A 15,156-nucleotide genomic window follows, 5' to 3' on the forward strand; every position below is an offset into this window, starting at 1 on the left:
GAGAGTTCAGTTACAAAGAAACCACCATGTAGAGAGTTCAGCTGCAAAAAAATCAATCACTCTGTAGAGAGTTCAGCTAGAAGAAGTTACCTTGTAGAGAGTTCAGCTGCAAATAAATCACCTTGTAGAGAATTCAGCTACAAACAAATCACCCTGTAGAAAGATCAGCTAGAAGAAGTTACCTTGTAGAGAGTTCAGCTACAAAGAAACCACCATGTAGAGAGTTCAGCTGCAAACAAATCACCTGTAGAGAGTTCAGCTAGAAACAAGTCACCCTGTAGAGAGTTCAGCTAGAAGAAGTCACATTGTAGAGAGTTCAGCTACAAAGAAACTACCATGCAGAGAGTTCAGCTGCAAACAAATCACCCTGTAGAAAGTTCAGCTATGAAAAGATCACCCTGTAGAGAGATCAGCTAGAAACAAGTCACCCTGTAGAGAGTTCAGCTAGAAGAAGTTACCTTGTAGAGAGTTCAGCTACAAAGAAACCACCATGTAGAGAGTTCAGCTGCAAACAAACCACCCAGTAGAAAGTTCAGCTATGAACAGATCACCCTGTTGAGAGTTCAGTTAGAAACAAGTCATCCTGTAGAGAGATCACCTAGAAGTATCACCTTGTAGAGAGTTCAGCTACAAACAAGTCGTCCTGTAGAGAGATCAATGCAGCTAGAAGAAGTTACCTTGTAGAGAGTTCAGCTACAAAGAAACCACCATGTAGAGAGTTCAGCTGCAAACAAATCACCCAGTAGAAAGTTCAGCTATGAACAGATCACCCTGTTGAGAGTTTAGTTAGAAACAAGTCATCCTGTAGAGAGATCACCTAGAAGTATCGCCTTGTAGAGAGTTCAGCTACAAACAAATCACCTGTAGAGAGCTCAGCTACAAAGAAATCATCATGTAGAGAGTTCAGCTGCAAACAAATCATCCTGTAGAGAGTTCAGCTATGAAAAGATCACCCTGTAGAGAGTTCAGCTATAAGAAGTCACCTTTTAGAGAGTTCAGTTACAAAGCAACCACCATGTAGAGAGTTCAGCTACAAACAAATCTCCCTGTAGAGAGACCAGTTAGAAACAGGTCACCCTGTAGACAGATCAGCTAGAAGAAGTTACCTTGTAGAGAGTTCAGCTGCAAACAAATCACCCCGTAGAGAATTCAACTACAAACAGATAACCCTGCAGAGAGTTCAGCTAGAGTCAAGTCACCCTGTAGAGAGAATCCTGTAAAGAGTTGATCTACGTACAAGCAGATCACCCTGTAGAGAGTTCAGCTACATTTCAAGTCACCCAGTAGAGAGATCAGCTGCAAATTATCCTGTGGGGATTAATTGACATGTAATAAATATGTTCATAATATAATGAACTCTTGATATTTACATTATATATATAATTTGTACATTTACTGATAAAATCAGAATGAGTTAAAGTATTTATAAAATCTGCTTCATCTTTTTCTATTTCCTGTGGTAAAGAAAATTATATAGGTTAAAAAGCCCCAAAGCTGGCCATAGGCCGGCTTTGGGGTATACAAATACAAAAACAAGTGAAATCTAATCAAAAACAGCCAAGCTGTAAAAAAAGGAGTGCGGCCCTTGAAAAAGCTATGGTGAAAAAAGATGTGAAATCCAAGATGGTGGCCAAGAAATGGCTGTGATGGTAGGTTAATGGTAAAAATTTTAATAACGACAATGCAGGTGAATTTTGTGCCAATTGACCAAGTGGCACCAAATTCACCTGAATTGTCGTTATTAAAATTTTTACCATTAACCTACCATCACAGCCATTTCTTGGCCGCCACCTTGGATTTCACATCTTTTTTCACCATAGCCATTTCAAGGGCCGCACTCCTTTTTTACAGCTTGGCTGTTTTTGATTAGATGTATTATGTAACACGTTATATTACATAACGCGTTACCCCATCTCTGTATTATATATCATATAGTACAGTAGTACTGTATATTAGGGATCATGGAGATTTGGGTTTTCCTAGCCAAAAAATTCACCAAAACACCAGCTTCACAACTCCATCCTGGCACCTTGGCAGTATTGGCTGGTATAACCAAGCCCAAAAGTGCCTCAGTATGATCCTATAGGCTTCCAATAAATTGTTACAAAATTTAAAAAATTTATTCAATGGAATTTTCTACTGCCTGCCTGCCTGCATGCCCGCCCGCCTGATACCTTCAGGCAAGCGTAACTCGATAATGGCTAAGGCTATGGGCTTGATTTTTTCACTGTTCGATGTTACTTCGTCCCATGACATGCCTTTTATCATACTGCAGCATATACAATGCACGCATCATTGACTTACCTTTGTCCTTTGTGTCCTATTTCTTTTTGCTGGCAGCCCAAGGTGTCAATTCGCAATAACACGATGCATGGTTTCCCTACAGTACGTTTGTAAACAGGGATTGTCCATATTTTCTGTGGTGACTAGATTGATTGCAGAGATGATTCTAACACTGTTCTTTATTTGTAACGCTGTGTAACAGCCTGAACATAGCTGAAAGTGAAGCGTAATGGCCACTGTACTTTTGAAGCAGTATTTAATAGGTGGGGCACGCGTTCAGACGAAACCTTAATTCTGGTGCCATCCTTTCTTTTGATGCAGTATGCATGGGTTACCAGTCATAATAATGTTACAAAAATAATAAACAAACAAGTTTAAGGAAAAACTAGGAATTTTAAGTTCAATTAGGGATCATAGAAAAAAAAAGCAGGGAAACAAGGGAGGTCACCTACACCTGCAGATATACTAGTGAACATTTAATCCCTAATTCAGTATTGGTCTTGGGGTATACACTAAATTAGGAATTAAATGTTCACCAGTATATCTGCAGGTGTAGGCAATCTCCCTTGTTTCCTTACTTTTTCTATGATCCCTAATCGAACTTAAAATTCCTAATTTTTCTTTAAACTTGTATATATATTATAACTGTTGTGGCTACGCCTTCCTTCTGTGTATTGATCATTTCTAACTAATAAACATTAACTTTGATAATCCCTACATCATACTAATTTGTGTAAATATGTATGCATTGTTTAATTCTATTCTGCAGTTTAAAGTTTTCTACAAGAATGAATATAACTACAGATGTAGATATAATGAAATAAGAATTACATCTTTGAATGTACAATGTAAGGTTATAGTCGCTCTTGTAATGTGGTATGTATTCTTATTCATGAAAAGTTTGTGCACCATACAACAGTGGAACCTCTCCGTTATGGACAATTTGGGACTGAGGCCATTACTTACTGTAATATAGAGGTTTTCCTCTTTCAGAGGTAAAAATGTATGGAGTTAGACTTACTGGGACCATAATCTCATGGAGATTTTTTCTATTGTGTCCTTAATTCAGGGAGCCACAGTTTGTTAAGAGAGATCCCACTGTATACAATAGCTTAAACATATACTACATTGATTGTGTGTAATGAATTATTTTGTATAGGTTATCCTTCAACTCCTCCAAGAAATTTATCATTGCTCTCAAGTAGTATCAAAGAAGGGATTCTATCCGTTAATCTGACATGGATTCCTCCAGAATATAGTCATGGATACATAGATTATTATGGTGTAGAATTTTACTATAATGACACTGAAATACCTTTAATAGTGGAAAAGAGAACAGAGGTATCTATATTATGTCATGTGCACAATCCCACAAATATTTTACTTGAAGGAGTAGGAATTAAATGCGTAATACCATAGTGTATATTTGTGAGTGCATACTGCTTGTTAGGTACCTGCATATAGTTTGGCACCATTAGTCTATAACCTTTATTATACACTGTTTACTTTTTGATGAGTTGGGTGGTGCTCACTGTAAAAAGGTGTGACTGCCACTATAGTGGCAGCACCAACGAAATTACAGCATTTTAAAATACAGTGGATCTTCAGTTATCCAAACAGCTTTGTTCTTATAGTTAGCCAAAAGTGTTCGGATAAGTGAAATTGTTCAAATAACTGCAAGCCCATTGATTTATATACAGAGTTTTGTTCAACTACTCTAATGGAGCAGTCATTTAAATGTACACGATGACAAAATACTCTAATAGAACAGTCATATTTGGCATTCAGATAACTGAGGTATAAGTGAGGATCCACTGTAACTGAATATTTGGCACATGATGAGTGAAAGCGTAGATACTATTGTCCAGAGGGTATAGTATCTACGGTAACTAGGATGAAGTGCGCCATTGTAAACTGTATACAGAAGCTTGACTACAAACAAAATTTAAGCCTGAGCAGATAAAATTTCGTTTACCTCACCACCTTCTGAACCTTGAAATGAGATTCTAAATCATAATTCTATGGGTCATCATTGCCATGACAAAACCCATGTAACTCAGACATTAATTAAATTCCAGTTGCACAAGTTCCGATATGCGGTTGTGACTAGGCCCTTTTACAGCGAGCGCCACCCAAAAAATCTAAAGGTGAGTGGTGTAATAGGGAGTACCAGACTAGCCTGCATATACTCAAAAACATAGAATTTGTAGACACTACATGCAGTTGATAAGCTCCCATGCAATAATATTGACCATGTAAATTTCAAACTATTTTAGACAAATCTCATAAAGCAACAAGGATTCACTGTCAGCCTGCAGACTATAATGTTACCAATATTAGAACAGATGTTTTAATCATTAGAGAATGAAACGCTTTTCCCACATGTTACTGAATCAACATGGTATAATTTACTTACCAAACAGTGAAAAAATCAAGCCCATAGCCTTAGCCATTATCAAGTTACACTTGTCTGAAGGCATCAGGCAGTTTGTCAGTAGAAAATTCCATTGAACAATCTTTTAAAAATTTGTAACAATTAATTGGAAACAGTTAGGGTTGTACTGAAGGCACTGGTTATACCTAACCAATACTGCTAAGGCATCAGGATGGTATTGTGAAGCTGGTTTTTGGAAGATATTTTTTGGCCAGAAAACCCCAACCTTTGCAAAAAAAACCATTCAAACTGTGTGTTGCTGTACATTTTGTGTGTGTTTTTGGTGATCAAAGTTATTGTTCAAAAGTATATCGTGTGCAGAAAGGAATATTACACTGACTGACTGACTGGATGAATGAATGAATGGATGGATGCCTTTCACTAACTGTCTATGTTGTAGGATTGCAGCTTTGACGACAAGTCATTGTTTGAAACCAAGCAGTGTTTTTTACATACTGCAAAGCAATATTTTCTCCCTCAAAATTTTGGATACGACAATCCACAAAAAAATTCTTCCCCCGCTATACGGTATGTCAGTAACGTAAAGAAAGGCAGTTAAAATAGCTGGCAAACTAAAATGATCTGATATCTGTTACAGCCAAGAATTATTGATAATCTATATTCAAAGATTGAAAGTTTATTGTTGGCTTGTGTTGTACACTGATTTACCTAATATCTCTACTATATCTAGTCATTACAATACCATAAGTGCTAATAATTAACCTACTGTAATTACAAAACTCAACAAACAGTTCATAGGTAAAGCTTCTATTTACCACAGTCAGTGAGTCAGTCAGTACTATGTGTGGCAGTTCAATCATAAAAGTGTTCAGATTTATTTGAATGAATTAAACCTGTTCACTGATATACAAAACTCTGTGCAATACTCTAATAGAACATACATCAAGAGATGAAATACTGTCATTTATATTGTTCAGAACATCGAGGATTCAATTTCTCAGGGGTTTAAAGGTTTCATTTCTCATAACTCAAAATTCTGATAATCGCTGTCCTACTATAGATTAATTCTTTACTCCAGTGAAAATTTTTCAGTTGTATTACAAATCACATTTGGCTATGAAACAGGTATTTCAAACTGGTTGCTATGTGTATTTGCTTTAATTATGGCATTCCCTACTAAGTATATTCTACCATACATGATGTCCGTTGTAATCTTTTGCTTTCAGAATAATGAGACAGTGTTGAAGGATATGGACATTGATCAAATTGTGGTCATCCGGGTATGTTTGTGTCATGTTTATATATTCTATTGGATTTGAAAAAGCATGTGTCCATCTATCTGTCTACATAACCAAAATAGCTAAATTGTGGAAAAATGAAGTTTTAAAAAATTGTGAGGACTGTAAGCAAAAGATGCATGACCAATTATTCACATAAATGCGTACTCCAATCAAGTTTAAATTTGGCACACTTAAAGGGGCTATTAAAGCATATCTCAGTACTAATTTTGGAGGAAATTTGCGATCAAATTCACACAGTTATGACTAATTATTCACATAAAATAAGATCAAACTTCTTTCATGCCTACATGGTAAACTGCTTTGAGGAATCAGTTGAAAATTGGCATGTAGTTAGAGTAACCATCGTAGTAGTGCCTTTTGTTTGGTTGAAAGAAATCAAGATTAAGACCTCACAGTTACAACACAAAAAATCAACAGTGTTAGTTGTCACATCTACTAGGCAAACCTCTTATAGGAAATCAGTGTATAGGTGAATTAATTATTGTAGAATAACCTTTCAGTGGTTTAGTAGAATTCACAATAAAAACTGAGTTATACTACAAAAGCCAGCTACATGTATCAAATCCTTGATCAAGATACTCTAATAGTGCAGTCACCCTATTAGAACATTCAGTAAGTAGCAGAGAGTGCAGCTAATCAATCTTTACAAACAAGTCACCCTGCAACGAGGTACCCTGTAGAGAATTCAGCCCTAAACAAGTTGTCCTGTGAACATGAAATACTTCTTCTGTCCTTATTTTACAGGTTAGAGCTGACAATGGTTGCAAAAATTACTCTTGGAGCAGTACCTTGACAATTAATCCAGCAGATTTTTTCCCTTCCCAACAACCATCATCTGATGACCCACCATATCACAGTAATAACTGCTAGTATCTATTTGTTATGTGTGTGTTATCCATGTCATTTGATCACAGGGTATTACATAGCATCAGGAGTCATAGTTGGCTGTATGGTGTTTGCGGTAGTGGTATTGGCAATTATAATAATTTGCTGTTGTTATGTATGCCAAGCAAATGATGATCGTATAAAAATAGATGTACGTAAGTATGTGTGTACTATGTATATTGTCTTCCTATGTGTACCTGACCACAATACATTCAGTGATACAAGTAACTGTGAACTGATGACCAAAACTAAACAACATATATATATAAGCAATGAAATGTTTGCAAAAATAAACTGGGAAATATAGGTGATGCAAATCTGTTAATATAGTTGGAGCCATTTCTTTATTATTATTATCATTTACTATCCCACTATATAGGGACCTAAGGCTAAAGCCTGTGAAGCAGGGAGTCAGAAACACTAAAAACTCCTGGCAGCCACCAGTATACGTGCTAGCATACTTAAATTATTACTTACCTGCAAAAAAGTGCCACATATATAACTATGTTTTGCCATCATGTCTTTTGTTTCGCTACTTCATTATGTTGACTGTCTGTTTATGGCTGCATGATAAAATTTATACTTGTGACTGCTGTATTGCATGTCAGGCTGTGTATTGAGGTGACCACTTTATTGGAGTATCTCAATCTTGCTGTTTACAACAGTAAAGGGATGTGGTCATGCTACTTTGTTATTGTATCAAAGCCATCACTGTATTTGAAACCATCTGCTTCCTTTGTAGTAGAGTGTAAGTAGCTACTTCAATAGTATTATGTCATCTATATATGTACTCTCACCATAACAATGATATTTCAGTATCGTTTCTTGCATAAGGAAGATGACAACAAGAATTGTAGGAGAATACACAGTGCACAGAGGGCAAAATTATTCAATGGAACTTTAACAGGCACATCCACAGCTGGACATCTTGTGTTGTTACAAAATACCAGTTATGCATACTAGCCTCTATAGCCTTTGACTGTGGCCAGGCAGACCAAAAATGGCTTTTTTGTCTTCAGTATCAGTGCTTTGTTAAAAATGGTGTCAGGTACATTAATTCTCTTGCACAATGATATTCAGGATTCTTGTTTGCTACTATGTTACAAATCTTGCTAACACTAGTGACATTATTTATCGCAAAAATTCTCCAACTGTTTGACAAATGCTTACATGGGTAGTGGAGCAGGCCAAAAGTGAGGGTTGGGCAACTTAAGCAGTTTAAGTTACTCAATGGAGTATGCATCATGCAACAGATGGGGATGTTATTATAGGGGGTCTATGGGGCAGGAAAAATTTAGTATTTTAGACTTTTTTCAGTGTTAGTATAGGTAGCTGCTTGCAGTTTTATTTGACTGCTGTATTAGAGTGTCTTAATTTTTGTTGCAAGCATGCATAGACTCAAAAAAGTGCATGTGTGTGTGGGGGGGGGAGTAAGAGGGGACTTGACTTCCTGGTCCTCCATTTCACTACCTATGCATCAGGATGGTCACAAAATTAAGTAAAATTCTGTATGGTATTGGGCATTGTTATGATATTATACATATGTGACCGGATTTCATATAACAAGGCTTCCACACACACATAATCAAACTTACGATTTTACCAGAAATGGATTGCTGGTCTAATACACTATCATATTTCACACTGTACTTCCTTCAGCACTGGCAAGTCTGGTTTCTGTAGCAGCTTTCTTCCGACCCTGTCAAAGCCACGAGTGTGAGATTGGCACCATTAAATGGCCATGGCTTTGTGATAATGGTGTGTAGTGAGCTGGGACTTCACAGAGAGCTCGCCTATAGTGTTCTCAGTCAATTTGGAGTAATTTGAGGGCCATGGAGGGCCATGGAGAGCCCAAACTTGGCCAATTGTCTTCTTACTTCATTTTATACCCGTATATTAAGACCACCGTCCACCCCCACCCTCCCACCCTATTACTACCACCTGTGATATTATTACCCGCTCGAAAAAAGCTGCTCAAAACAGGGCAAATTTTGGGGTATCAGAAATGTATACACCCACTCAGTGATAGCTAGTGAACAGATGAACAATTGGTACAAATTTTGTTTGCACAGCTGTAGGCACTGGGAAGTTATTACACAATGATTTCTTAAAATCGCCATATCTCCTAACAAAGCTTTGTGCGTCGAAGCCTTGTTTTGTCAAATTCAGTCACATATAGCATTGTTCATTATATGTATGCCCTGATATAAACATGCAATAATGTCATCATATTACTTGTAAAATCAGGTATACCTACAACCAGAGGTATACTGTACTTTAATGTACTGTTTTTACTGAATGATTACCTCATCATTGTAGGAATCCATTATTGGTCCAGGGACACCTATCAGAATTACCAATCGCAGATCAGACATCATTGAGAGCATTGAACTTCCTATTGACCACTGGGAAATGTCTCCTGACAATGTTGTAATGGATCAGTCAACATTTCTTGCTTGTGGAAACTTTGGTGAAGTTTATAAAGGAAAGCTCAAAACTGCAACTAAGTCACAAAACGAGTCTTACCTTGCTGGGAAACTTGTTGCTGTTAAAATTCTTCAAGGTATAGCATTAATGTTTGTCTTTAAACACAAATAACCATTGTATCTCGAAGGATAACAGTTATTAAGCTGAAAGGCAAAACCAAACAAGTATAACATGATCAAGATCTCTAATAGAACAGTCACTAGTTGTCTATGAAGAGTTTTAGCTATACAAGTTATAATAACAAAGTACTGGTAAAGTCATTTAATGACCTCTCCCCCTCCATCCCTGGAAGTCAGCTTTACTACAATATATGACTGGACACACAAAATTTACCCAGTTTTAAGAATTGTATGAACTATATTTATTGTGTATACATTCACTATGGAATTGGTAGTAAAATGCATGCAGATTTATGCAATAGAATCTACCATACAACAGGAGATTTTAAATGGAAGAAAAAGTGATGAACTTACGCTTCATAATATTTTTTATGCATGTTGAAAATCATGAAATTATAGATCTAAACAGGAGAATTAAAACTTGACGTTTTTTAGTGAATTTGTCATTTTTTTCTTTTCCTGCTGTACAGCAATTTGTGCCCACATGCCCAGTTTTGTGTCACAGTTCAAATTCAGGATAAATTATTTGACATTTTGCAGACTTCTTAAATACCTTGCTTTGGCAACCTGACACTACAGTTGGCCAGTGTATGTAGCACACAACCATACTTGATGCATACAATTTAACCATCGATTTACCTACACACATTTCTTATTTGTATGTGTTACATTACAGAGGATGCTGGTGGTGATTTAAAGCAAGATTTTTTGCAAGAAATAAACTTAATGAAGAAAGTTGCTGAAGGCGGCAATCCTTTTGTGGTTAACATGATTGGCTGCTGTACAATAGAAGAGCCATTAGCTTTGATAATGGAATTTGTATCTGGTGGAAATTTGCTGGAGTTTTTGAAAGCACATAGACGAAAGGTTTGTACAGTTGTGATGTGTGTTTATAGCATGTTAAATGTTATGTGTAGCCTTCTCAAGAAATGGATAAGACAGCTGCACCATATTTGGTAGGTACTCAAATGTGTATATAGTGGAACATGACTCAGTAAGTCTTACAGGAACCTCGGAATGAGTATTCTCACTTGCAACCACAACAAATTGAAAGGAAACCACTGAATGTTTCGGAGCTATTAACTTTTGCATACCAAATTGCTTGTGGAATGGTAAGTCAGTATTGCATTTAATATTTAGCTTTGTCTTTGTACATTAGTGTGATACCCCTAATAGTTTTGCAAATAAATAAATATTGTGTGTACATATGCATGTGTGCATTGTGTGTGTGTGTGTGTGTGTGTGTGTGTGTGTGTGTGTGTGTGTGTGTGTGTGTGTGTGTGTGTGTGTGTGTGTGTGTGTGTGTGTGTGTGTGTGTACATCATGTGCGTGTGTATGCATGCATGCATTTGTGTATGCAACCACCTGTCTTTGACATATAACCATCAATACATGATCAGTGTGTTTTTGTCCTTAATATATGAGCTTCGTTCACAGAACACAAAGGCAAACTTTTTTGTTTGAATCACCAGCTCACATTACAGCACTGTTTGATCAAATTAGATCAAAGAGTAGAGAGCATGTGACTGTCAATTTCTAATGCTGATTAACTCCATATGGCTTCAATAGATATATCCACCAAGTATGAGATGTTTGACACTTTGAGTGTGACTGTATGTTCTATTAGAGTATTTGAGTAACTTACTTGGGCTTGTTAAGATTCAGTATGTGTTCATGCAAGCAGTACATTTTCATCATATTGTATGCTTTGTAGGAATACTTGGGTGGAAAAGGCATTATACATCGAGATTTAGCCTGCAGGAATGTTCTTGTTGGGGAAAACAATGCCATGAAAATAGCTGACTTTGGTCTTTCCAAGCATCTCTACGATGACCCAGTTTATGTGAAAAATCAAGATGGTAAACTTCCTATAAGATGGATGGCAATTGAAGCAATTTTAGAGCGGAAATACAGTGTGCAATCAGATGTGTATGTTACTTTATTGGGCTGCATATGTGTATAAATTAAGTTTTGGGTGTTGTGATGTTAAGCAACTTTTATCCCGTGGCTAGAATTCCATAAACTATATATGAACAACAAAATTAAAGTGTGCACAAAATGATTGGCAGCGTATTACCAGCAGGATTTGAACTGATTACAAATTGGCATACTGCACCAGTTGAATACTTTGTCCTGTGGTTTACAAAAAGGAATGTAGCTAAAATCTTGGTTATATGTCATGACCTCAACCAGCATGCAGCAGTTAGAAGAAACTTTTTGTAATGAATTTTGTGGTGTAATACGATAGCCTTTTATTTGGCACAAATATTATAATACGCACACATTACATAACATGTGAATAGGTTGTAATTGTTGTTTAATCTGTTGTTGTACAGTTGGTCATTCGGAATTGTGATTTGGGAGATATTTACATTTGGTAAGTTGCATATAAAAGTAAATGTTCGATGAAACTAAGTGTGATTGTATTTCATTATCTAGGTGGGTATCCTTACCCTTCATTAACCAATATTGAAGTTGTTGATGCAATACTGAAGGGATATAGGATGGAATGTCCCAGCAATTATCTCTGTCCTCCTGAGCTGTAAGTTATAATAAATTTATTCAAATTATCTTTGACATGTGACAAAGGTGATTTTAAATTTGCAATCGTACAGTACAGTAGCACTGTATATTAGAAATTATGGAGGTTTACACTTTCTCACTAAAAAAAATATTCAGCCTCTCAGCTTCATGCCGCCTTGGCATAATTGGTTAGAGCCAAAAAGTGTCTTCAGTGCAACCTGAAAGGAAATTTTACTCTTTTTTTTTTTAGTGAAAGTTTGTACTGACTGACTGACTGACTGATGCCTTCAGACAAGCATAACTTGATAATTAATGGCTAAGGCTTGATTTTTCACTGTTTGACATTTGCTTCAGTCTGACTCGGACATGTGTCTTTTCGCATACTGCAATACATACACTACAGAAATAGCTACCTTTGTCCTCCTTTGTGTCCCATTTCTTTTTGTTGACAGTGCAAGGCAGCTGCCATGATTACAGAGATACTTCTCATACTGTTCTTTATTTGCGACACTGTGTAAAGGGTTGAACATAGCTGAAAACAAAGTGTGATTGCCACTTTACTTTTCAGCTAGCATCAGCGTTTCACTAATCAAGACACACAGTAGTGTGTCGTGTGGCCCGGCAAGAAGCCGGCGCGCAACACCCGTGAGTATATTGACAGGAAGAACGAAAACGCAATTTTCGCACCTTCGCAGCTCTGTGCTGCCTTGATGAAACAAGACAATTTTTGCTGTGGACACTCCTTCCAACTTCAGTACTCCACATTCCAAATTTGAGCGAAATCGCTTCAAGCGTTCCCGAGATATGCGACTTCAAAAATTGGCTTAGTTTCTTTGTTTTTTCTTCTTATTTTTCTTCCTCTTTTCACACACTTACAATAACTGCTATAAAACGCGAACGCAATATCCGATTGCCTTGAAATTTGGCACACAGAAGGGGGTATAAAGGCGCATCTCTGTACCAACTTTGGTTGGAATACGATAAACAGGCAAAGAGTTATTAGCGATTATTCACGAAAAATAACACCAATATGTTGTCACGCCTACAGGGTAAACCGCTTATGGGAAGAAGCTGAAAATCGGTGGGTGAATAGGTTAACTATTGAACCTAAAACCTTTTGTGGTTTGAAAGAAATCGAACTAAAAACCAGGAAGATACAATGAAAAAACCAATAGTGTGTAACAATTATGCAATCGAGATTAAAAAACGACTACTTTCCACGCCTACCAGAAAAACCACTTGGGGTAATACTTTGAAATTCGCTGTACAGATGGAGTAATCAGGCTCTTCAATGGTGTAGAAGAATCAGGCTTAAAGCCACGGAGTTATAACACGAAATCCAACTTGGTGTAACAAGTGCGAGATTGAGATACTCTAATAGAGCAGTCATCCTAATAGAGCAGTCACCCTGAAGAGAATTCAAGAGATCAGCTAGAAACAAGTAACCTGTATAGAGATCAGCTACAAACAAATCACCCTGTAGAGAGTTCAGCTACAAACAATTCACCCTGTAGAGAGATCAGCTAGAATAAGTTACGAGTTCAACTACATAGTTCAGCTAGAAGAAGTCACCTTGTAGAGAGTTCAGCTACAAAGAAACCACCATGTAGAGAGTTCACGATCAGCTGCAAACAAATCACCTGTAGAGAGTTCAGCTACAAACAAATCACCCTGTAGAAAGATTAGCTAGAAGAAGTCACCTTGTAGAGAGTTCAGCTACTAACTAGTGACCCTGTAGAGACATCAGCTAGAAGAAGTTACCTTGTAGAGAGTTCAGCTACAAAGAAACCATTATGTAGAGAGTTCAACTACAAACAAGTGACCCTGTAGAGACATCAGCTAGAAGAAGTTACTTTGTAGATAGTTCAGCTACAAAGAAACCATCATGTAGAGAGTTCAGCTGCAAACAAATCACCTGTCTTGTATAGTGTTCAGTTACAAAGAAACCACCATGTAGAGTTCTGTAATAAATATATGTACTATATATATTTTTTGATAAAATCAGAAATATTTAAAGTATTTAACATCTGCTTCATCTTTTCTTCTTCCTGTGGTAAAGAAAAAAAGATAGGTTTAAAAAGCCCCAAAGCCAAAAAGAAGTGAAATCAAATCCAAAACAGCCAAGCTGTAAAAAGCACCAAAATTCACCTGAATTGTTGCTATTAAAATTTCTACCATTAACCTACCATCACAGCCATTTCTTGGCCGCCACCTTGGATTTCACATCTTTTTTCACCATAGCCTTTTTGAGGGCCGCACTCTTTTTTTACAGCTTGGCTGTTTTGGATTAGATAGTAGCTACATAATAGAACACTTGCACCTCAATATTGTCAACACTGTTATATACTTCTCAGTGTTTCAATATAAGTTTTTGCATAATAATATTTGTGTGGTAAGTGCATGCTATCTGATACTACAGGTATGCACTGGCAGAAAGATGTTGGTATGCAGATCCTGAACAAAGGCCATCATTCAACACACTCACTTCAGAAATTAGCAATATGATACCTGATTATGACCCAAGTCAATATGTAGAAGTTGCACGTTATGATCCTTACTGTGAGATGCATTCAGCTAAGAAAGAGAAGAGATTCTTTAGCTCAGACAACTTGGATGAAGAAGAAGAGGACAAGTTATAGAACAGTTACTTCAATGCGTACATGCTTTTATTTCATAACAGAACATTTTCTACCCAATCATGTAACCACTTACAGCCTCTTTTATAGCTATACATAAATTTGTATATTCATGTTACACTTAATGGTATATTTTTGTCACTCCCACTGACAAAATAGTTTACAAAGTGCTATCATGATTCCATGCTAAATCTATTTGACTCAAGAAAGGCAAGACCAACAATGTAGGCCAACATTTGGAAAACTGGCTGAAAACAATTTCAATTTACACAAGGCTACACTAGCTGGCTAACAATTTTTATGGAAAACCATTCCTCTCTAAGTGGATATCAATATAATATGGTTCAACAGCAGTGGTCAAGAAATTTCAACATTTTTTTAGCATAGATATATATAGCATAATACAGTCCAGAGTGGTAGTGATCACAGCATTGGTAATAAAGATACCATACCACCGGGGGCTGAAGTACCCCCTCCAAAATTATTTTACTATGTGCTAGCTAGAACGATAGTATAGAAGCTACAGT

At 36.8% G+C, this 15,156-nt stretch overlaps 1 protein-coding gene across 4 annotated transcripts in view; it reads left to right on the plus strand.

The window, feature by feature from the left end:
- Positions 1 to 14,773, plus strand: part of LOC136249434 (uncharacterized) — a 33,777-nt gene extending 19,004 nt beyond the window's left edge. For all 4 annotated transcript variants that reach the window (XM_066041439.1, XM_066041440.1, XM_066041438.1 and 1 more), the window contains 13 exons: positions 3,053 to 3,131; positions 3,443 to 3,624; positions 5,905 to 5,958; positions 6,724 to 6,835; positions 6,894 to 7,015; positions 9,184 to 9,427; positions 10,147 to 10,337; positions 10,388 to 10,426; positions 10,478 to 10,582; positions 11,185 to 11,399; positions 11,807 to 11,847; positions 11,910 to 12,012; positions 14,413 to 14,773. In XM_066041439.1, coding sequence (XP_065897511.1) covers positions 3,053 to 3,131; positions 3,443 to 3,624; positions 5,905 to 5,958; positions 6,724 to 6,835; positions 6,894 to 7,015; positions 9,184 to 9,427; positions 10,147 to 10,337; positions 10,388 to 10,426; positions 10,478 to 10,582; positions 11,185 to 11,399; positions 11,807 to 11,847; positions 11,910 to 12,012; positions 14,413 to 14,632 — 1,707 coding nt within the window. In that variant the 3' untranslated portion in view covers positions 14,633 to 14,773. The remainder of the gene's footprint in view (positions 1 to 3,052; positions 3,132 to 3,442; positions 3,625 to 5,904; positions 5,959 to 6,723; positions 6,836 to 6,893; positions 7,016 to 9,183; positions 9,428 to 10,146; positions 10,338 to 10,387; positions 10,427 to 10,477; positions 10,583 to 11,184; positions 11,400 to 11,806; positions 11,848 to 11,909; positions 12,013 to 14,412) is intronic.
- The last annotated feature ends 383 nt before the right edge of the window (positions 14,774 to 15,156 follow it).

Source organism: Dysidea avara, chromosome 3, assembly GCF_963678975.1.
Source record: "Dysidea avara chromosome 3, odDysAvar1.4, whole genome shotgun sequence".
Taxonomy (NCBI): Eukaryota; Metazoa; Porifera; class Demospongiae; order Dictyoceratida; family Dysideidae; genus Dysidea; species Dysidea avara.